Source organism: Chiloscyllium plagiosum, unplaced genomic scaffold (genome assembly GCF_037043375.1).
Source record: "Chiloscyllium plagiosum isolate Xiang-an unplaced genomic scaffold, Cpla_swu_hap1 HiC_scaffold_7, whole genome shotgun sequence".
Lineage (NCBI taxonomy): Eukaryota > Metazoa > Chordata > Chondrichthyes > Orectolobiformes > Hemiscylliidae > Chiloscyllium > Chiloscyllium plagiosum.
Window position 1 is genome coordinate 53,734,252 of NW_028270145.1, and position 24,693 is coordinate 53,758,944.

Genomic DNA, 24,693 nt, shown 5'->3' on the forward strand with positions numbered 1-24,693 from the left:
CACGGTTTCTAATTTTGAATGTTAACATATTACTTTTGTTCTATGGAAAAGATTCTCTTTCTCTTAGATGGAGAAAAGTAACTTGAGGCAGTGTTCACCACACACATAGCAGCCAGGATTTACATTAATTTTCCAGTTACTCGTGAATCACTTGAAAAAGGGAACAAAAATACCTTCAACGTTTGATAATGAGGGACGTATTCTTGATAAATAACCTTTATTGTATTGACCATTTTTAGAAAACCTACAGGTTCTATTAATATAGGTGTTGCCTATCTAGCATAACATTCCAGAAGTCTAAGAGCAAAAAGGAGTATTTAAACTTCAGTTTTCCCCAAAATAAAGTTTTGAGAAAATACCTGTATTTAGAAAGTTCAGGTTTAATCTGTCAAACAACTTTAGATTCAACAAAAAAAGTTTAAACTCTTACATGGACTTGACAAGTGTAATGCTAAAAGGCAATGCCATGAATTATTACTTGCATTTTAGTGCCTGTTCCACCCTCAAGCTATCTGTACATGACACATACATATGAAAGTATATTCTAGGGAACAGGGAAAATGAAGAGATACTTGCATCAACGGAAAGCTAAAGTTAACATTTCCAGGTTTTTATTGGATTAACTCAATTTTGAAATTTAATTATCTAGAGTAAACCATGTAACAAATTCTGTATAGTGGACACATAATGATGCTTGAAAATTATTCTCAAACAAGGCCATTTAAGATATCATGTAATGCTAGTAGATTTCATCAGAGAGTCTGAGTATCTGAGGATGGAAGACAGTGCTGTCAAAAGCTTCAAGTTTCCCATAGGTTCTCATGCAGCTAAACAGAAGGAGTTCTCAGCATATTATCTGGCAAATGCTTTTTTGTGACATTTGCAAATGTCACAGGCAATCCTGAATATAAAGAAATATATTTAGTTGTTTTGCCAAATGCCACAATACAGTAGTTCTCTTTTCTTTCACATAAAACATCACATTGAGAAACTATAAATAAAACCGCACTACATAGGGAATTAATAGGAGGTGTTTCAACTAAATGAAATTGCCTTAATATGGACTTGCCAATACAGTTAAATGTCCCTAATTTTCAACAAAAACATACAGTTCCTGTAAGAAAAACAACTTGTTTAAATGTCCCTATCCGTATTATATTCCCCTCTTCACAGTCAAGATGCAATCTGAAAGATTTTTGTTTAAATCACTAAATATTTGAACATAATTTAAAAATGCATATTTTCACTGACAGGATAAAAAGGTAAACATTCAATTATCTTTTAATATCATAACTGATGTATTAGCTTTATGATCTCAATCTCTCGTCAACAACTAAGCCATTTTCCCCAAGTTGTGGTGCTGTGGGTTATGTTTTGGCTATAATGTGACAATGTACATTGTAGCTAATTTTCCAAGTTGCACAAATTCCATCAATTCATTTATATGAATGGAACATTCTCAGTATCGAGCAAAATTATTTGAAAATAGAGAAGATTTTTAAAAATTGTTTTATTAGGTATAGTTGAGACAGTGAGAGAGAAAAAATATTATTTGAAATGCAAATACTTCATGTGAAGTATTTTGTTCAATTGGAATTTATGGAATGAATCCATTCTAAATTTGTTGCTAACTACATAGTTCACAGCAAAGGAAAATTCAGGTAATTGCAGCAATTATAATCACCTACATATGGAGCAATCCTTTATTTGTAGGTAGAGCAAATGTCTCAACTGAAAAACTGCTGAAATTATGTTTTCTTCAAAAGCAAGATGAACTGTCATATCATTAACTTTCGGCTAATAACTAGATCTCAATTCATTGACCTACTGATCATTTCAGTCTTCATTCAAAGCACTTAAACCTTTAACGTATTGCTAGATTTTAAAAAATTCAAATTGTGAAGAGATTTCTGAAACAGGTAACATCTACAAAAGGTTTTAAATTAAGAAAAAAGAAATGTATTGGAGATGCAATACAAGAAAATGTGCTCAGATGAAAGAATGAAAGTCAGTTCTAACCAAAGCTGGCTACTAATTTCAAGTGCTTCTTTTACATTTTCCCTTTAATCACTCTTTGCATAACAACTTGTTTATTTGTTAAAAACCTAACATTTCTAGTGATAGGTAAACTTCTAAGAAATATAAATAATGTTAATAACATTAGAATGAAAGTAAATCACACTGTGCTGAGAGGCCAAGAGACATGATGTCTGTCATATTACATACTTCTGGAACTGTAGAGAACCTCTAATATTGTTCTAATTCTGTGGTCACTGTTGAACAGTTTTACCTCTGATTCACTTCAAAAGTGTTGGCATTTGCTCAGTGGTAGCAATCCTGCCACCAAATCAAGACATTGTGAAATCATAGCCCTCTCTCCAGAATCTCAGCATAAAATTCATTCAGCAAAGCGGAAGCATTTTATTAGCAGAGATGTTATTTTTTAGATCCAAGATCAAAGCAAGATCACTGTTTATGGGACCCTGCTAATTGGCTTTGCAGCACAGTAGTGATTACAGATTAGCAAGTGTTCAGTTGATGTAAATTCACTTAACAATGACATAAGACCATGAATGCAAGCCTTCTCATTTCTATGCTGAATAGATTTTAACATTCAATATGTGTCCTTAAAAAATGCAGAAAATGAAATAAATTAATTTACAAAATGCTATTTGAAAAAAAGGCCAACAGGCCATCCGATCTTCCTGTGACATCTGTTGTGATGTCACAAAACTTGGTTAAGCTTTGAGTCTGATTTGTGGACTAACCTAAAGATACTGCATTTACTAAGATTATTTCTTAATGACAATGTTGTGTTAGAGTAGCAGTCCACATTAAAGAATAGTTCAGATATTAAGCTTGGCAAACAATACTGCCCCGTTATAACTTTGTACAATGTACAGAACAAATTTAATGTTGTTCCATTTAAGAGGTACAGTAACACATAACTGTGTCATCTATAATTCAAGCTTTGTGAGAAGATTAGCTTCTAAAGGATAAAAGAAAGAGTGAACAAAATACTCACAATTATCACAGGAGATAGCTCTGTTACTATATTTTATGAATTCCAAGACTTGTTTTTACAAAATGCATGTTTAAGATTTAACATTACATCAGAATTCTTTGGAAAAACATCCAAATTCCAATTGAGTCATACTCTGTCCAGTTCTGGTCTGTGCTTAATCAAGGCATTTATAGTTGACTTCAGAATCTAAATGTTAAGAAGAGGGATGAAACCCCCCAGCGTCCCATTCAATTAGTATCTACAGATCCATACTGGAAAATATGGACATCAGTTGAAACTAGATCAAACTGACCATTGCCTTTCGGGCTTCTCTACGGTCTTGCTAAGGAAACAGCCAATTCCTGCTACATTTTCATAGCAACACCCTGACTGATCAGAGTCGGCTTGCCTGGTTTGAAGTCTAATCAGTTAACTATGTTACTGCATCTCCATGCCAGGATTAGTCAAAGCAAACAGTAACTACTTCTCGTGCTGTAGACATTGATGCTTCTGTTTTAAGTTGGTTTTCTTGCTTTTCGTTCCTGATGATTGCAAAACATTTCGACTTTTTGTCTCTTCTTAGCAATGTTTAAGCTTTGCACTACCAAGAAACTAAGGTAAATAATTGCTGTGAGGAATGTCATGTGGGGCAACATATTTCAGGGCAGACCTATGAAATGATAAGACACATGCAAAAAAATTAAAGTATCTGATAATTAGTGCCTTTCTGAACCAAAAACCAATTTTCAAAACCTTATCCTTTCTCAAGAAGTCCCTAGGATGAACCTAATCAGTTCTGTCTTACCACACCTTTTACAAGAGGTTATTTACAACTGTAAGACCATATTTTGTTCTGTTTCAGAAATACATCAATTACTGAAATCAATAAACTGGCAAGGAAATTATTGGAAGACATGAATTAGAAATAGAGAATGCTTAAGAATTTGATGTATTCAGTGAATTTGACATGAGGAAGGGTTGTGTAGAATATTTAAAAGTTCATTCTTAATGAAACTGTGCCCCAGTGTACTGGGAACAACTGCAGTTTGGATTTAGATTTCCCGGGCAAGAATACTTGCTAGCTTTGCAAAAATGAGACAGGGAAAGTGATACGACATGGGGGGGAAAATGCATCATGTTGCAAACTTACTAAAACAAAAATGCATAAATATTGCAGAAAATATGAACACAAAACAAAGTCACACAACATGGAAGCAGACCCTTCGGTCCAACCAGTCCGTGCCAAACATTATCCCAAACTAAACCAGTCCTATCTGTACATGAAGAATACAGCAGTTACAAAACAAATTCATAAAACACTACTGGCACAAAGACACATTGATAGATGTTCTGTAAAAGCTAAGAAAAGACTTATTTGAGCTGTAGCTCACCATTAGGGACATGACTCAGCATGATACCTGCACAAGTAACAGTAACTATGCAGGCTACACCCGACTTTAGTTATACAAGGAAGAAAGAAGATACAGGTCAAATCCCAAAACCTCAAAATCCTACACAAAAGAGTAGCCAATATAAAATGCTTTCCAACAGTAGCACATATAGAATATTCACGCCATTTGCATCCATCATAAAGAATTCAATAGTAATAGTCCCAGTGCCTGGACTAGCACCTACTGTGGGTTAGTATCAGTAAAATGAGATGCCCAAGTATAGTGTAATACCACCTGGGTTAGTCACATATATTGGTAACAGTTCTTTTGTATTTTGTGCAGCTCACCAGTTGGCTATGCAGGCACCCAACTGTTTTAAGCTAGCAGCTACTTATGCAGTAATGCAAATCCACAAGCATTCTGGAGAAGTTCAAAGTACAAGGGGAAAGTGGATTCTAAAAGTAGCAAAAAACTCAAAAGTAAGAATTCACCCCAAGTGTTTTAGCAGACTGTGTAGGAAATGAAGCATAAGTTAGTTGAAAGAGAAACAAACAATCTGGGTGACTTCTAACAATGGGTGCCTGAAAGTTCCCTGGTACAAAAGTGAGACTTTTTTTTCTGCTAGAGCCTGACAGACAGCTTACAGTCCTCACAGTTCTTCATTGCAATGGTATATCCCCTTCTTAGCTTCCCCTACCTCCACCCAGTGTTAAACTTCTGTTTTCGCATTTGCTTTTCTTACCCAAAAGAGTCGATTATTACAGTAGACCCACTGCTTGGTTAATAATTGCAGCTAGTTTGGAAAATGCTCTATTCTCTTCACTCCCATATCACCCTCTCTTCTTCCTCCTATGCAACTTATTTATTACATTCATGCTCCAAACAGTAAACTTCATTACAGTATTCTTTCCTCCTGTAGCAAAGCTTCATAATTGTCCCTTCCTCAAGCTTATAATTTGAGTGTATATACCCTCTGTACATTAAAGTTTTGTCTGCGATTTTTCCTTTAATTTTATAGACAGTAGAATACTTACATTCAGGTCTGGGAAGAAACAAATTACTTACTTTTTGATTTGACCACACAACTGAATCAACTGAATGCTGCACCAGGCCATTTTTAAACAAACTTAGCAAGCTCATTAAGGTTTTTTTTCATTTCTTTTCAGCACCATATGGGAGGCAAAACTAACCCAGTATAAATCTAAGCAAAGACAAATTGGTCAGTACTTTCTCTAGACATTAAACCTTTTTTCACTCAAATCTAAATTTCTATACTCAAGTTGCATCCACAACATTTTTATTATCCTGGATGGGAAACTCAGCCATCTGTGGCATACTAATGATTAGTGAAAGGACACAATTTATGACAAAATAAATACCAGGACATTCTAAAATATATAACTATTTACAAAAATGTACAGTTTTTTTTGTTTAAAACTCAATCCCAGTTCAAAATGTTGACTCATTTCTGATCACACAAACTGGGTCCTGGCGACACTGAATTGAAAATCAATAGTCAGTTGCACAGTTGACTATTGCACATTAAAGATTAAAAATGGCAAGGACCAAATGTTACTGAATTAAATTAGAAGGTTTTTCACACCTATATTCTGGAGCAGATACTAATTCAATCCCATGCTGCTGGAGACTTGGTGTGCAAGGCAAATCTTACTCACCAAAACTTTTCAAACAATGAGTGGTTCAAAATCCAAACAATCCAGAAGGCATTCTGGGTGTATTTAAAGAAGGGCAACCACACTGTGGTATGGGCTGCACTACAAAAATCTCTGTAATCAAGAACCATTCTTTAGACAGTTGAAGAGAAATCAATGCACAGTAATGCAGTACCAACATAGTACATATTACTATGGCATGCTAAATTCAGCATTTTAACAATACAAAGGCAATGGTTCTTAGGAGTAGCTTTCATTTTCCTGCCATGTTGTCATCCATTGTTTCTTGTCAAATTTCTTGTTTAATTTTACATCCTCAAAGGTTTGCCGTTCTTCTTTTTTGATTCGGACTGCATGGTATCGTGGAACACTGTCATCATAATGGGAGCGTTTAAAAAATCCACACTATAAAACAAGGGGAAATATGGGAATTAGAGGAATCAATTGCTTTAAACACTGTATCCTCTGACTGGAAGCATGCCAACCCTCCACAGACATATTCTAATTGAGATACCACCAGAAATAAAACATTTTGTGTCAGTCACTTACAGAGCTTGTCATCCTGCTGAGAGATAACCAAATAGCACAAACAATTAGCAGCAATTTAACCTTCAACAGTTACTTTTTAGGAAGTAACTTCAGTACAAAACAAGGTAAGATGGTCGGTGTTCAGTTCACTGATTGTAGCCAGGATGGTAACTCAAGCATTATAACTGACATCCTACAGTGCCCTGCTTTTCCAGGATCTTGCTGCACCAATAACTCTGGAATATTTGGTTTCATTTTAAAATACTTCAGACAAGACTTTTTTCCTGTGGGTTTCAGAATTGTATTGTCAAGGTCAAATGGGAGTCTGAAACCTGGCTTTGACGTGCACTGAACTGGCCAATGAATGACAAAGGGAGGTTCATCATTCAATTATGGCCAGTGGGTGCAGTCATGAAGTTAAAGGGCCAATAATAAATCTGCCAGTGTACAGGTAGAGGTGGGCACCGCAGGGAGTGGAGTATCTTATTTCCCCCTCCAACTCTATTTTGATTTAATCCCCTTCCCTGAGTTGATCACACAGCATTGCCCTTTGTCGAGAAGGGCACTGCTTGTCACTGGCCACTCGGTTGTTTCCTTTCTTCCTGGCGGTAGAATATGAATAAAGATTTCTACACTCGTTCTTCACGGTGTCTTACACCTGCACACACATGACGTGGGTGCTGGGAAAAATAAGAACTACCGCTCTTACGGGTAGTGTGGGGGAACAAAGGGAGCAAAGAAAAAAAATCTACCCGCACTGAAAAGAAAAAGCAGCAGCAGAATGCCTTTTCAGGTGAATGAGGGAGAGGACACTCAAGACAGAGGCACACATTCTCAAACAAGATCAGAAGTTGCTGGAAAAACTCAGCAGGTTTGGCAGCATCTGTGCAGAGAAAGCAGAATTAACATTTCGGGTCTAGTGCCCCTTCTTCAGAACTGAAGAACAGTTCTGAAGGGTCACTGGATCCAAAATGTTAACTCTGCTTTCCCTCCTCAGATGTTGCCAGACCTGCTGAGTTTTTCCAGCAATTTCAGATTTTGTTCTTGATTTCCATCATCTGCAGTTCTTTGGCTTTTTTTGCACCTATTCTAACTTTTGTGGCTTTACATTAGGATGAGGAAGAAAATTGTCTCAGCAGTCTGGCTACAGGACAGCTTGTGGCTAAAACTGAAACCAGGGGACGACCTCTAGGTTTGTCTAAAGTGATGATCACCTTCCAGGTAACTGCCTCCTTGCAACTATGCTGTTCCCAAATGCATCCAGAAACCTAGAGACCAACTGGCTAATTTCAGTCACTCGCCAACAATGTTTTCAAAGAGCTACCCATGCAGTGGGCAGGTAGTACAGCACCTCCTAGCCACTTCCTGGTAAATGAACCTGGAATGGGGCGGAGACTGCAAATTGATATGGAGAAAGCAGCAGACATTTACACACACACCTGCCTCTGAACACAGCCCTATATTTTGGCTCATGAAAGGAAATAATTACAGACTATAAGTATCTGACCAACAACAATCAATGAATCTCAAACAGTAATTCAAGGTCAAAAAGATTCTTTGTTAATGCCCATTACAAAACATACAATGTAGACATGCAGCACATTTATCAGTTCTGTACACAGCATTCCAAATAGCAACAGAGGAAAAGTAAAGAAAGATCTTTCAGATATATTATTCTGAAAGCTGGAACCTGCAAAAGGACCGAAGAATGAAAGCTCCCATTTCCAGTGGCCTGAAGAAAAAGCACCATTTCCCACGCAGGAGGTTTCCATGCAAAAGGTCATTAATAGGCTGCAATTAACATGTAAGTGGTACCAAATATCTCAATTAGTTTAATAGCAGCTTTATATTACATGTCTAGTGTGTAACATACTAGATAATTTTCTCTTATTTCCTTTGTGAAGAATAACATTGTAAATTCAGATTTTTTAATGACTATATGTTACAACTAGCTGAATAAATATATGCCTTTAAATATAGATGGCAATTCATCGATCCAAAAAAATTGTTTTCTCATTGATTTGAATTCTGTGTCAACCTTAAATTCTCCCCACCACCAAAGCCCAACATCATAAAGCAACTTAATGATGGAGAAAGGATTTGATTAGATGTTAATGCTGTGCGTTGGAAGTAAGCGGGGAGTAAAAATGATGCCAAGCTCCACACACCATGCCCCTCCAAGCCATGAATCGGAGACCATTGGACTATTTACCAAATCAATGAGGGAAGTGGGTCAATATTATGCATCAGAAGTAAGTCTTTCTTTGTCAGACGGCTGAACGGAGATCTCAGCCTTGGAATACCAAGGAACATTGTGAGAAGCTTTTCTGTTTTTCCTGAAGAAGCCAAGCTACAAGAAAACAAGTGGTGTAATAATCACAATTTTTTTAAAGGCCAGTTATCAGTACACACTATGGTGAAAAGCTGCACAATTAATGTTAATGTGGATATCATTTTATGAAACACATGCTGATTCAGAACACATTCATCAGTAGTTTTAAAATGCATTTTTTTAAAAAAATAAAGGAATTGGTCACTTGGCACTTACAAATTTCAAACTCATCATATTCTGACTCATCACACTTTACTGAATTGATTACGAGATTAAGAGAATCTTTAAGGCTCCTGTAAAGGATACCCAAGAGGGTTTGCCTGCTGTAGTTTCTGGAACTGTTAGCAAGATTCAGTAAATAGCCAATTAAAAATCCAACTAAATGTTAAGCATTTTCCAATATCAAGCTCCAGAACCGAAAGCTTTACAACAGAACTCAATGAGGTACATAAAAAGTAAAATTCCCCCATCTCATATCCTAGAGAACAAAGGCATTATGCAAGTATCATAACCAGAAGGTTCCATCTCTGTTCTGAATTAGTGAAACTGAATGCAGGGTGCACAGAGCAACACAATGAAAGGGATCACATATCAAGTCTGTGTGGAGTTTGCACATTCTCCCCATGTCTGCATGTGTTTCCTCTGGGTGCTCCGGTTTCCTCCCACAGTCCAAAGATGTGCAGGCCAGGTGAATTGGCCATGCTAAATTGCCCATAGTGTTAGGGAAATGGGTCTGGGTGGGTTACTCTTCAGAGGGTCGGTGTGAACTGGTTGGGCTGAAGGGCCTGTTTCCACACTGCAGGGAATCTAATTTAATCTAAAATACTTAGATCCTTAGATCACGATCAAATTAATTAAGATAATTAATTTGAATAATTAAATCTGGTGAAAAATAATGAAATCGAGTGATAAACTTTAAGCTTATTTTTTAAGGTTACTATGTAGAGGTATGGCAGGATACCTCAGCTTTGCTAGGTACACATCCTGTTCCATGGGGAAGCTCTGTGCCTGTTGTGAACAATCACGTACATAGGAAGTACCATCAGCCAAGGGAGTTAAAGCTTCAAATTTCAGAGCTTCAGCACCACCTGGCACCTATCCTGGGGGCTAGGAGCCACCTGCATAGCTCACTCTGGGTGTGTTCAGCCTGCAGCTTCAGAGAATAGAGGTGGAGAAGGAATGGATACCACCAGATCATCAAGGGAGATGCAGCAAGTAGTGCAAGGTTCATCTGAGTGAATCTCACTTTACAACTGATATTCACTTCTGAGTGTTGGGGAGGGCAAAGGTTCCTTGAAGTGCAGCCACAATCAGATCTATGGCATCACACATGGCATTGCATACAAGGGAGAGCAACGGCAGTAAGGGAAAAGATAAACAATACTAATTGAGAATTCAATAGTTACGTGAAAAGATTCATGAATCTGGAACGGTGAGTTGTATGTCTGGCATCAGGGTCAAGAATATCAAAGTGATTGCAGTGCAACAGAGGCAGTGGTATGCGTTTGTCTGTCAACAGTCTTGAATAATGCCCCATATCAGTATCAATAACATAGGTAGAAAGAGAGACAAGGTCTCCTCGGCAGAGTTCAGAGAGCAAGGCGTAAGATTAATAAAGAAGCTCACAAATCTAGGGATCTCTGAATTGCTCCCACTGCCATGTGCCAGATCAGGAAATGGTTGAGGTGGGATTTTAGATCCCCAAGTCACTACATTCAGCTCAAGGAAAGACTGGGTGCATACTGGCCAGAAGGGTTGTATCCTCCATTAAACTGGGGCCAATGTCTTCCAGGGCAGATTGCCATGATTCAAACTAACTTGGTATAGATGATTGGAACCAGAATATAGAATTCCAAAGGGAAACAAAGTTCACAAAAGAATTGGGAGAAACACATTGCATTATAATAAGAAATCAAGTGGGCGAAGATTAAAACAGAATGCAATAAAGTCTAAATTAGTTTGCAGTGGATGCACGTGAATGCACAGGCTTTGGTATGGAAGACTGGTGAACCGTAGGTATAGATAACCATATAGGAGTATGATATTATAGTGATAACAGATAGCTCAAAAAAAAAAAGGATAGGACTGGGTACTAAATATTCCAAAATTCAAGGTATTCAAGAAATAGATGGAGAAGAAAAGAAAGCAAGAGGAACAACAATGTTGATAAAAGAGAATAAAGAGGAGCAAATTTGAAGAGAGCTACAATAATTACAGTGCAACGGTAATAGAAACTTAACTTATATTAACATAATCTGATAGTAACAAAAAGGCACAGAGGAAAGAAGTATGTTCAATAGAATTTTCTTGATTAGAAGATTCTCATTTAAGTAATTAGATTAGATTTTTAGATTAGATTAGATTAGATCACAGTGTGGAAACAGGCCCTTTGGCCCAACAAGTCCACACCGACCCGCCGAAGCGCAACCCACCCATACCCCTACATTTACCCCTTACCTAACACTACGGGTAATTTAGCATGGCCAATTCACCTGACCTGCACATCTTTGTGACTGTGGGAGGAAACCGGAGAACCCGGAGAAAACCCACGCAGACACGGGGAGAACGTGTAAACTCCACACAGTCAGTCGCCTGAGGCGGGAATTGAACCCGGGTCTCAGGCGCTGTGAGGCAGCAGTGCTAACCACTGTGCCACCGTGCTGCCCATTGCCACTGTGCCGCCCATAATAAAGAAAGTATTGCTGAATCTGGTTCTGGGGTCTGTGATGGGACATGTATCTGTTGAAGAATATTTAGACAACAATTATCAGAATCTCTTAAGGTATAGATTAAGTGCAGGAAGTACAAGGAGTAATCTAGATTAAAAACACTTCATCAAGAGAGCCAATTTCATTAGGTGAGAATGGATTTGTCTTGGATAAGTTGAAAGCAAAAACTGATCAGCAAATCTGTGCTAAAAAATGGGCTACCTTTAAAAGGTGGTTCATGTATAGTCTAAGTATATACCCCTGGTGGGCAGGGGGTAGGGGGGTAGTGTGGAATATATAACAAATGATGTGTTTATAAATTAGCAGAACCAGACTGAAAAAATTCAAAGGATAAGTTAAAAAAAAGTTTGAGAACAGAACTTGCAGCTAATAAAAGTAGAATTCAAATGTCTTCCCTAGGCTTATGCAGGGTGATCCCCGTATCTGCGGAATCATTTTCCATGGTTTCAGTTACCTGCAGTTTATCATGGCCCGAACATATTATAAGGAACCTTCCGGAACCAGGGACCGGGAACGGCCGGGAAGGTAAATTTCCCATTTAAATGAATGGGTTCGCTCCTACCCGTGGTTTCAGGCTTCGGCGGTAGATCTTGGAACGTATCCGCATGGGTAAGGGAGGGCATTGACTACTGTATATAGTTGATGGGTAATAAGGAGGTGTGGGGAAAATCAGGATCTTTAGCATGTACACAGGGGACATTGCTGAGGTACTATGTGCTTTGCCCACATTGCATTTTGAAGGAAATTGACGCTGCTAAAATCATAATGAAAGAGCTGGTATTTGAGATACTGAATTGGTTAAAAAATGATAAAGAGAAAATATTGAATGGGCTGGCTCCACTGAAAGTTGGTAAGTCACCAGGATGAATTATGATTCATTGGAGGATGTCAATAGAAATTACTATCTACCAATCCTTCAAAGATGCATTGAATGTGCCAGAAAACAGGACAACTGCAAATATTATACCTTTGCTCAAATAAAAATAGTATTAAGTTAAATTTTGCAACTACAAGTGGTGAGGAATGTTTCAGAAACAACAATTGGGATAAAACTAACAGTTGCTTGAGTAAGTGTGGATTAATGAGTGATTTATGTAAACTTCCAAAAAAATTTTATATAGTGCTGTCACTGTGAATGCATGAAATAAGAAGTAAAATCAGGTGCTGGAAACTGGCTGAGTTACAGGAATCAGAGCAGTGTTGACCAGTTGCTTTTCATTTGGCAGGACTGTATACAGTAGAGTTTCCAAGGGGTCAGTACCACGATCACTGTTGCTCTGGATATGTTTTAATGATTTAGACTTTGGTGTACTGGGTAGAATTTGCAGATTTTGAAATAAAAAAATAGAACTTGAGATACAAAACTTGTAAGAATACTGAACTGTGTGTAGCCTAATGATAGGCTTCAAGAAGACAGACAATTTTGGTGGAATGGGTGGCAAATTAAGTTTAACGTAAAGAAATTTGACATGATACATTTTGGTACGAAGGGCAAGGACAGGCTGAAAATAAGAAACAAAGTCTACATTCTGAGGTATGAGGGTTCAGTTAAGTGTTAGATTGGAGAAGCTGAGGATGATCTTCTTAGAGAAGACTGGGAGATTTCCAGATGGATCATGACAAAGCATATTGAGAGAATATGCCATTTTGCCAGCACAAACCTAAATGACCCAACTAGCCATGTCCTGTGCTCTGCCCATTTTTAAAAAAATGAGCTAAGACAATTCCTGTAAAAGCTTTTACAATATCAGACAAGGATCCAAATGAATTGAATCCTATAAACTCTGTTGGAATAAATATCTGTGGGTATAGGGCAAGTGTAGGACAGGTTCAGCTATGACATTTTTCACAAATAGACAAACACTGTTGTTTGGGATTACAATGTCATTGAAGTCAAAGACCAGAGAGTTACCACCATTCTTGGAACTGTGCTCCAATGTAAAGTTAGCACCTCAAGAGTTAGTAAAATTGCACAAGAAATATTAACATCAAGTTACAGCACAGAGAGACCAGGTTCAATTCTCAGCCTGTGCAAAGTTAGCTTTTCTTGTGCACAATATCAGGACAGAGGTCTCCTGGGTTTAGAAAGAAGAAAACCAGGCATGGCTCATACTTCTAGCTGTCAGCAATTGACTTTTTTAGGGAAGAGTACGCATTTAGGAAAGTTTTAGGTGAGAACAGAATCTTCCTGAATAAATGTAATACCTTAACTCACTGCCAAGGCTCAAACATGAAGAATGATAAATGGAAAACTTAGGATGAAATAAAGCTATGCCCTGTAGTTTACCCTTGATAAATAAACATAAGCTACTGAACCAGAGGTTTGGTATACTGAAACCTTTATATATTTTACAAGTTCAAGCTGTACCACTCCACGTGGAATCAGGGACAGGTTGCAGATCAAATTTCTTTGAAGTTAGCTCAACTTGCATCCTCTCTAGTGCCACTCACCTTCCATAATAAAAATACTAGAAGCGCCAACAGCAAAATTCCAACCAGGATAGCGACAAAAACAATCCACCAAGGAACTCCAAAGTAATGATTCTCAGTTTTTTCAGGGAACACTGTGACTCGCACCTGAAAGAACAGTATAACAAAGTTGCATATCAGGTTTTTTTTAAAAACACAAGATTGACCATCTGCCATTGTACTCATTAATTTAAAATCGACTGGAAATGTTTTTAAAATAAATTAAACATCTTCCAATATGGGAGACACCACTTGTGCCTGTTTCATACGCACTTTGGGCTCGTAAATAGAAATTGCCTGCATGTGATTGAGAGAACTACATGGATATTCAGGATGCAATGTTCAAATATTGTGTGGCTTTACCCATTCCATTGGAAAAGTGAGAAAAGCATGTCCATCAACTACAGTTTATAGTGAAATTGTCAGCAGAGGGCCCTGTCTGGCAGATGTCTTTTCAATGATCTTGAAACATCTTCATTAGTAGCTTAACACCAAGTGATTTTCACAGCTATAGCAGAAGCTGCCCATGTACCTGAAACTGTCTTCACATGCATTAACATTCCACCTTCTCCCTTCATCCTTCTAGTTGTTGTTCTTAGTCAATTACTTGTAAACTACTAGCAGTAATCTTTCATAATTTACTTGTTCAAAATCTTTCATAACCTTGTAAACTACGGTTTGATCATCCATGAAATTTCTGTGTGAAATAACTGGATCATTTTCATTTTGAGCTGCTGCTAACCTGGCCCACCTTTTAAACTTTACTATGGCTTCAATGGCACTCCTCACTCTGGCATGCTCAGAACTGTACCAAGTGTAGCTCAACATCACCTTCTTACTTTTATGTTCAATACAGATATAAAAACCACTTGCTGAATGACTAAAACTTTGATAATCCACTTTTACAACATAACCTTTTAAGAACGTATTTCATTTCTTAAAAAGGGAAACAATTTTTTCCACACATGACCTGCACCTGTCACTCAGTTATCTAAATTCCCATGCTGAATGTCCTCCTGCCATTCTCCCTCACAGTTGGCCATCCACTCAAATTTGGCATCAGCAAGCTTCAAAATACTCGTGTCTTTTTTCAATTACTTATGTAATTAGCAAACAAAAGTGATCCTAATAGATAGATAGATAACTTATATCATGACCTACATTCTACTAGCTCCAGAAACAAATACATTTTCATTTATGAGCATATTCAATATAGTAAAACATCCCAAAGTGCTTCACAGGGACATGAAGAAAGAAAATAAGGACAAAAAAAGACCACAAAGAGATTTTATAGCAGGTGAACGCAAATCAAGTGTGTGAGTTTTAAGCATCATCTTAAAAGGAGTCGAGGCAGAGCCATTACGGAGGAAATTTCAGACCTCCGGAGCCAAACCACTGTCTCGTTGCATCATCTTTATATTCTAGCCAGCTCCCTATCCATATTGTTATGATCTCTGAATACGTCAATTTAGGGAACATCTTTTATTGGATTCACACACATGAAAAGCAGACATAGCCAGACAAAACATTATCTCATTCCTGTCACTCCTAGAACCCTTATGCTTTGCTTGAAATCATTTAGTTTAAAACGTTAGTTTGACTACAGCTAGAATAGTGTGCAATTCTGGAATCCACATTATAGGTGAGATGTGATAACACAGGAGAGGGTGCAGAGGAAATTCACCAGGATGCTGCCTGGGCTGGAGAGCTTCAGTTATGAAGCGAGAGACTGGGACAGACTTGAGTTGTTTTATTATAACAGAGGTTGAGATATATAAAATTAGGAGGACAGGAAGAAACATTTCTAGGTAGTGGAGGAATCAATGACCAGGATTCACAGATTTAAGTTGAGAGGCAGAAGGAGATGAGAGGGAAATCTTTTTTCACCCAAAGGATGGAGGAATCTGGAACTTACTGGCTGTGAGATTGGTAGTGGCAGAAACCCTCATAATATTTAGATAGTATTGAGATGTACATTTGTGATGCCAAGGCATACAAGGCTATGGACAAAGCTCTGGAAAAAAGGGTTCAGAATAGTTGGGTGGTTGTTTGTGACTGGAGTGGACACAGAAGGCCAAAGGGCCTTTCTCTGTGCTGAAGGCCTCTATGACTCTAGGTCCTGCTTTTACAAGTACAAGTTCAATATCCCAGAATTAATCCATAACTTTTTTACAAATTTACGACGTTGGAACTGTCAAATGCATTCTGGACTATTACCCACAGTGGACAAAGGAAAATAATGATTAATATGTCTATTGTTTACTTGCCATCATTCCTTAATGTTCTGATGAGCATAAAATGTAAGTTTGGTGACATGTTTTACACAGAGCTTCCATCCAGTTAGGTATTAATCAGTAATAACAAACATGGAGGCACAGTCGCTCAGTGGGTAGCACTGCTGTCTCACAACACCAGGGACCCGGGTTTGATTCCCACCTCAGGCGACTGACGGGCACATTCTCCCCATGTCTGCGTGGGTTTCCTCCCACAATCCAAAGATTGTGCAGGTCAGGTGGGTTGGCCATGATAAATTGCCCATAGTGTTAGGTGCATCAGTCAGGGGTAAATATAGGGTATGGGAATGGGTCTGGGTGGGTTACTCTTCAGAGGGTCAGTGTGGACTTGCTGGCCAAAGGACCTGTTTCCATACTGTAGGGAATCTAATCTAAAACATTATTTATCACATATATAGTGGTGTGTTTAAATTAAATCATGAGGATTTTATTTTGTCCAAAATGGTTTTTGGCTTTTCTTGAAATGCTGTTTACGTACCTGTAATGTGTCTCTAGAGCTGCAGCCTAGGAATTGAGTCTCTGCCAGAATTTGGATCTTGCTGAATTTTAGTTTGGCTGATATGAATTGCACAGTTTTGAACAAGAGTCACTTGGACTCCTTGGAGCACAGAAAAAGACAGGTACACAACGTCAGTAACCTGTCAGTATGCCACCGAGCCAAGGTAGGACTTAGCTCAAGAAACCAACAAGTTATTTTACTCATTTAATAACAATTAAAATCAATACAAAGTAGCACAACAAAAAAACTCCAGATAGCTGGATTTGAAACACTGTACCTTTGCTTTCTTCTTAATCACAAGTAAATTACCTTAGTTTCAGCGTTATTAATCACAATGTTTTTGGCCTGAGATTCAGCAGTTATCGTGGCTTTAACAATGATATCAAGGTAATTCAATTTGGAAAATTCCTGTTAAATAACAGAAAGTATATTAAACGCACATGATTGTATTAAAAATAATTTTAAAAGCTCACATATACAAAAGACTAACAATCACTATTCAGTTCATATTTACCTCTAGGAAAGTGGTGTTCCATAACCTTGAACGTAAAACCAGGAATGCACTGCTATCAAGTCCTTGAAGGGGACATTTTATATCAACACATCTAGTAGTGTTCATCTGGTCACAATCCTGTAGAATGTTTGTATAGTCTCACAGTCAGTTTTGGAACAAAAAGAATTTTGAAACAAAAGTTTTGGATCCCTATCTGCACTTACTAGAGTTATATATTTTCTTTTAGGAGATAAAGTTATTCTTGACTTCTTGGGTCCATTGGCCTCAAGCTGTCTTCTTTTCCTTATTTGATTAGGAACTTCCTGAAATAAAATAACTGCATATAGGTTACAAAAAATCACACAATAATTAGTGGATTATGTCTGCAAATAGATGTTGTCAATAGAAATGTATATCTGAGATCTAACTAGATCACAAAGATTGAAGTGTTATTCCCAAATTGTGCTAGGTTACCTGATCTCAGCTGATGTAGCATTTAGGCCTTTATAAACACTTCACTTCCCAGCTAGAAAATGAGAGCAAAAAAACTATATTACAGTTCCTGAGCCTGATCATTACATGGTGCCAATTGCTGGAAAATATGTGTGTCAGAAAGAACTGTTACTTGAGAGAGATAGTAGAAGACTATTCTCCTCTACCAATGCTCTTAGTGAGGGGAGAGTAAGTGTCTGCATGAAGGAAACTATATAAACACACTCCACAGACAATATGTCACAATACTGATTTCTCATTCTTTCCCCTGTGCTAACGTGTGTGCTCCTCCTTACTATTAACATTTTTTTTAAAAGGACAAATAAGAGTTAAAGCTGGCTTCTGTGAAAAGTAAAACATTCTCCCTAAATCAGGTTACTTATGAAAAATAACCAAATACACATGTTTGACTGCTTGTATGAGAAACACTCAACTTAATGTTAGTGATAGCAGAACTCACCAATAAAAGCAATGCTTTATTACGCTCAAGACACAATAATCTTATAAATCAATTTCAGCTTAGAGTTAAAAATCAACTATTAATTACCCTTAAATTTTGGTTATTGATTTCATTTTCAGGCATGCATTTAATATTATCGATGCCTTTTGAATCAATTTTCACCAAATAGAGCAGCCATTTTCCATTATTTATTTCTTTTGGCCACCTGATTTGTAGCCAGGTATTGTTCAGAGTTTTGCGTGAGGTGCCCAAATGGATTATCTGTGGGGAAAGAACACATTTTGAAGTGTAAATCAATATAATTCTTTTCATTGTAACTTATTAAACAGTCTCCAGGCAAGGTTTTAAACTAACAACACTTTGCACATTATTTAACATCTAAAATATTAAGGAAATTTCATCACTAACTTACTTTTAAAGATCAGGTGCTGCATTTTGGAGAGGCAAATCAGGGCAGGACTTCTACCCTTAATGGTAAGTTCCTGGAGGAGTGTTGCTGAACAAAGAGACCTTGGAGTGCAGGTTCATAGTTACTTGAAAGCAGAGTCCCAGGTAGATAGGATAGTCAGAGCATTGAAAATACGAGTTCAGAGGTCATTTGACTGTACAGGACATTGGTCAGGCCACTTTTGGAATATTGTGTGCAATTCTGATCTCCCAGCTAAAGGAGGGATGTTGTGAAACTTGAAAAGGCTTCAGAAAAGATTTTCAAGGATGTTGCCAGGGTTGGAGTGTTTGAGCTATAGGGAGAGGCTGAACAGGCTGGGGCTCTTTTCCTTGGTGCATCGGAGGCTGAGGCGTGACCTTATAGAGGGGCATGAATAGGTTTAATAGATATGATCTTTTCCCTGGTTTGGGGGAGTCAAGAACTAGAGGGCATGGATTTAGGGTGAGAAGGGAAAGAGTTAAAAGGGACATAAGGGGCAACTTTTTCATGCAGAAGGTGGTGCTTATATGGAATGAGCTGTCAGATGAAGTAGTAGAGGCTAGTACAATTACAACATTTAAAAGGCATCTGGATGGATATATGAATAGGAAAGATTTCGAGGGATACGGGCCAAATGCTGGCAAATGGGATTAGATTTATTGAGGATATCTGGTTGGCATGGACAAGTTGAACTGAAGATTCTGTTTCTGTGCTGTGCATCTCTATGACTCTATGTTGCTACACTTACCCTGAACTCATACTGAATCAAACTCCCTATATCCTCTTCAGTCTTCATAGCACTCTCACCAATTGGGGAACCTCCAAAATATACTTGAGATGGTTTGGCAGCACTGTTCAAAAAGAATGACATGACTTATGCTTCAATGTTTATTCTATTTATTTCCTTCAACGCAGCAGACAGACACAATACAGAATATATTCACAGCCAAAACGACAGAAAGCAGGACACTTTACTCACCCAACCAGAGACAAAAGTAGTTCAATCATAACTTGAGCAGAAGCAATCGTTGACACATTAGCCTGTTCGCTGGTCCTGTAAATGGAAATTAAAGACTCAATCACAAAATAATCGATCAATCAAAATATTAAAGTTGGCTCTTTGGTAGCTAAGCTGATCAAGGCAGCAAGTAATTCAGAAGATCGCAAGTCGAGGTTTGAATTTGTTGATGTTTGGTGGAGCTAAATGGCCATAGTAACCTGGTCTGGGTACTTCTGATTATTATTCAGTAATCGCTTCTGGAATTACATTTCATGAACATCTAATAAGGGTACGAAATAGGAGCAGAGGGATCTGGATGTCCATGTGCATGCAAAACATGCGTATACTCAAACAGCAAAGTACTGTAATTAAGAAAGGTAACAGAATGTTCCGAGTGGAATGGAATACAAAAGTTACACAGGGCACTGGTGAGATCACATGTGGAGTACTGTGTACGCTATTGGTCTCCTTATTCAAGGCAGGATGTACATGGATTGAAAACAGTTTGGAGAAGGTTTATCGGACTAATATGTGGAATGGGCAGTTGTCTCATTGAGTAAGGATGGACAAGCTAGGCTGGAGGTTTGGATGACTTGATTGAAACATGCAAAACCCTGAGGAATTTTGATGGAACTGATGTGGAGATGAAGTTTCCTCTTATGGGATGATCAACGAGTAGAGGGCACTGTTTAAAAATCAGGGATCACCCACTTAAAACAGAGCAAAGGCAAAGAATTTTCTTTCATAGAATGTCACGAATCTTTGAAATTCTCTTCGTGAAAAGGTGACAAAAGAATCCTTGAATACTTTAAAGGCAAAAAGTGGATTGATTTTTGTTAAGCAAGTAGATGAAAATTCTATTAGGGTTGGGAATTTGAGGAAACAACCAGATTAGCATTGACGAAGCAGTGAGGGGCAATAATGGCATACCCTTGCTCCTTATTTATAAGATGCTATTGCCTCTTCAGCAGCTGCAATTCTAAATATATATTAATTTAAATAAAATAGAAATGTTAAGTTAGCCTTACGTATCCAGTTGTAGATTGATATTAAGGTTCCTGGTGTCCAATGTAATTCCTGCAGTACTCATGACTAAGTAGAAAACAACCTAAAACCAAAATGGCTAACATATTAGATTTATGTTAAACACAAATCAGAGACTAGTGAAAAATATATTACTGCGCTAATGTTAATGGTACAATTTCACACTTAGGAAATATAAACAAGTTAAATATATTTGACTAACAACTTGACGTGAAAAATAGCTTACCTCAGATCCTCTTTTTAAGGGATTCCCCAAATCGCACACTGCTTGAGACCCATTCTGATTCGCTGTGCACAATATTTTGTCCTAATTTAAAAACAATGCCATACATGTGTAAAATGTTTGTAAATTACACAGTAAATAATTAAGTAGGTACGGAAAAGAGACAACAATTAAGAACAAGAATTTAGCTCTCCGATATGGTTTTTTGATAAAAGTACTGCTCTATGTAACTCCTATTGAAATAGATAGGAAATGGATATGTTTAAGGTGAGCTAGCTGCTTCCACTTGGATCTTTATAATTTACAACATAGAATATAGAACATAGAGTAGTGCAACACAGTACAGGCCCTTCGGCCACAATGTTGTGCCGAGCATTTATCTTAATCGAAGATCAATTTGCTGAATTATTTTGCAGTGGCAAAAGCAGGAAGGGAATAGGACAGGATTTCCATCTTGGACAATTAACATCCCTATTAGGCATTAGGTGCTGACAATATTGGGCTCCAAAGATGCCAAGCTGAATCACACTCACTGCCTGTCTCACAGGGTTGGCTTGAATAGGGTAATGTTGGACTGCTGGTATCTATACAACAGCAGATCTGTAAGATCAGCAACTTCAGAACAGGGATTAAGAAAGGGAATGATTGGAGAAATAAATTAAGCACTTACTGAGTTTGATGTCAGGGGTCGATATGTAGAGTAGGTTAAAGTGTCTGGAAATGTTGCAGTCAGGTGAGCTTCATGTGCATCATCCCCATCTTCTTCTGGTCTTTTGGGGTCTGATGGCTTGTTAGTAACAGTTATTTTCAGACCTATATCCTTCTGGTCCTTTAATTTAAATACTGGAATTGTTTTATCCCTGAAGAAGCAGAAAGAATTAATTTGAATTGTTTGAATCTGTCCATATCAAGTTTCAGTATTGCTCCCATTTTGAAAAGCTCTCAAAGTCAAAAATGACATTTTACGTGATGGAAGTTAAATGCACCCTTGGTGTGATTCTTGACCTGTCTTCAGGCCTTTTCATATTGAGGCACACTCTCCTCCATCAATGCTCTCCATGGTTAGGGTTGCTCTGATCTAGTTCTATTCATATTTGTCTAAATCATACCCAGAATATCACGACTGATGGCATCTCATCTTGCACCAATACCTCTAGTGACCCCTGTGTCTTCTGATCTATGTAGGAGCTCTCCCATTTCTCATCTACATGCTGTCCTCAGTGACATCTGAAAACACGGCATTACTTTTCATACATCACATCACCTCACTACCTCTTGACTGCTCCATTATCTCAATCAGCAATCCAGAACTTCATGAGCAGAAATTTACTCTTACTAAATATTGGGTTTACTCCAGATTTTAAAGAAAATTCATACAGGGAAAGTGGTTATGACTGATAATGAGTATTTATTATTAATTCCAAACTGCCCTTGAGAAGGTGTTGGTGACCCTCCTACTCAAATCACTGCTATCTGTGACCTGGCTACATCTACAGAGCTGTTAGGAAGACAATTCAATGATATTGATCCAGTTACAGTAAAGGAATGGTGATATATTTCCAAAGTTAACATGGGTGAAGCCTGGAGGTAACGTGCAACTGGTGATACATGTGTCTGCTGCCATTGTCCTTCTGACTATAGAAGAGATTTGGAAAATGCTGTCAAAAAGATCCCTGGCAAATGGCCATCCTGAGAGTTGGTGGTGGCAGAAGATGAGCAGGTTTAAGATGGTAACTGGAGAGCCAACTAAACGGGCTGCTTTTTCCTGAATAGTTTTGAATATTTTTCATGTTATTGCATTCCAGCCAGCTCACGTGGAGAATATTCCATCACATTACAGATTTGTGCATAATTTGCCTTGCTATTTTTTTGTAAAGAGGACATTCCTTGGAAATTATCCACATTGTCAGGTTGTTGCCAGTGCTAAACCTTTCCTGGAAAACAACCGCAGAGCTTCCATTTGGTCCACTGGCTATGGAAATTGCTTAGCTTTGTTAAAAACAACAACATAGCTTTTTCTATTTATTTGTAGTCCTGACTTCGAGCTTCACCAGGTTGGTATGCCTAGGCTGCTCCTGGTATATTCATTTAACAAGGCCCCTGCCTTGGTGGTAAAGTGAGGCACATAGCAATTACAGATCACCGTGCAATGCAATTCTGGTCCAATTTTGAGATTATAGATCAGCTCTGGATTGTTCCCATTTCATACGGCAGTCACACCAAATATAATAAAGCACATCCTCAATGTGAAGCAAGGTCTTTTGCACAAAGACATTCACTCCAACCGAAAGTCAGAAAGATGCACCTGTGACAGATAGATTAGGGAAAACACACTCAAGTTGGTCTCTCCCTCTGGTTGCTTTCTCACCACGTGCTGCAGACTCGAACTTTCCTCCAGCTCAGCCAGGAGAAGTGTTACTGAGCCATTACTGGTGATAGAAATGGAAGGCTCCCATGCAGAGTACAATCTGTTCCCTTGTTATCATCAGTGCTTCCAAAAGGTAATCAATACGACAGAGCAAAGATCCTTCAGTGGAGTGAAAGCAAAGCAACATCATTCTTTGTCCATGTCTGAACTGAGGTTATGATATTCCAAGAAGCTCAGAATCAATTTTGAGAACTCCCTGAACCACCCTCTGCTGACTGGATGCCATCGTTAAGAGTCTACCACATTGCTGTAGGTCTGGAGTTACATGTCAACCAGAAAAAGCAAGTTTGGTCAATTTCTTTCCCTAAAGAACATTACTGAACCAGTTGACTTCAGTCCCTGCTGCGATCTCCATTCCCTCAACACCAAAAGTATCCAACTGTCTGAAACAATAAACAAGGCCAATCAATTCTACTTCTTAAGATTTTCTAACCTTGCCCCTACCTAAGCTCAATGGCATTTGAAATGTCATTCCTGCCTGTGTTACCTCCAGACTGGACTATTCCAATGCACTCCTGGTTGGACTCCCTTGATAAACTTGAAATAATCCAAAAACCCAGTGCACTTATCCTTGCTCACTCCCTGATTATCCCCACATTTGCTGAGCTTCAAATGAGGCATCAATTTTAAAATTTTCAACATTGTTCTCAAATCCACCCATGGCCCAGGCCCACCCCAGGTCTAATTTCTTCCAGTCCATTGCTGCTTTAAGATATCAGAATTCAGCTCATTTTGGCCTATCTATTTTCCTCAATTTTAGTTATTCTCATGGTGAGCATATCTTCAGCCATCTAGATTCTAAGTCATTACTTTCCTCACTATTTCCTCTCCTTCTTTAAGTCACTCCTGAAAAATTTACTTTTGGTCAACTGCCCTATTGTTGCTACATGGCTCAGTGATTCAGAGTTTTGGATATTTTAATGAGCAAAAGATGCTAAATAAATGCAATTGTTATTGATTTACAGCTTCAAATGAACAAGTTCAAAGCTCCTCAGTTGTGGAGATCTGGGCTGTTTAGGTTAGGCATGACTTCTTTTTATTTACTTCTTAATTGAATTAACGAACAATTATATGTGAACTATTACCAAGATCACACCTCTTAAATTGAAAGATATTACCTCTATCATTACAGCTTTTAACAGTAACCAAATAGGTCCATTTCACAACTTTGCTTAAATGTTGAACCAAAAATCCAATTGGTCATTTA

General features: G+C 38.0%; 1 protein-coding gene across 2 annotated transcripts in view; it reads right to left on the reverse strand.

Moving 5' to 3' along the window:
- Positions 1-589: 589 nt before the first annotated feature.
- The window catches only part of LOC122551565 (integrin alpha-6-like), an 83,888-nt gene continuing 59,784 nt past the window's right edge, over positions 590-24,693 (reverse strand). The window contains exons 15-26 of one of the 2 annotated variants that reach the window (XM_043693640.2): positions 21,729-21,918; positions 21,062-21,142; positions 20,820-20,899; positions 19,771-19,845; positions 19,540-19,642; positions 18,452-18,625; positions 17,637-17,735; positions 17,434-17,550; positions 17,229-17,327; positions 14,109-14,234; positions 8,809-8,946; positions 6,336-6,473 (exon numbers count right to left, since the gene is read on the reverse strand). In XM_043693640.2, coding sequence (XP_043549575.1) covers positions 8,836-8,946; positions 14,109-14,234; positions 17,229-17,327; positions 17,434-17,550; positions 17,637-17,735; positions 18,452-18,625; positions 19,540-19,642; positions 19,771-19,845; positions 20,820-20,899; positions 21,062-21,142; positions 21,729-21,918 — 1,255 coding nt within the window. In that variant the 3' untranslated portion in view covers positions 6,336-6,473; positions 8,809-8,835. Of the gene's footprint in view, positions 6,474-8,808; positions 8,947-14,108; positions 14,235-17,228; positions 17,328-17,433; positions 17,551-17,636; positions 17,736-18,451; positions 18,626-19,539; positions 19,643-19,770; positions 19,846-20,819; positions 20,900-21,061; positions 21,143-21,728; positions 21,919-24,693 lie in introns of both variants that reach the window. The other variant, XM_043693639.2, reaches the window with a different exon arrangement.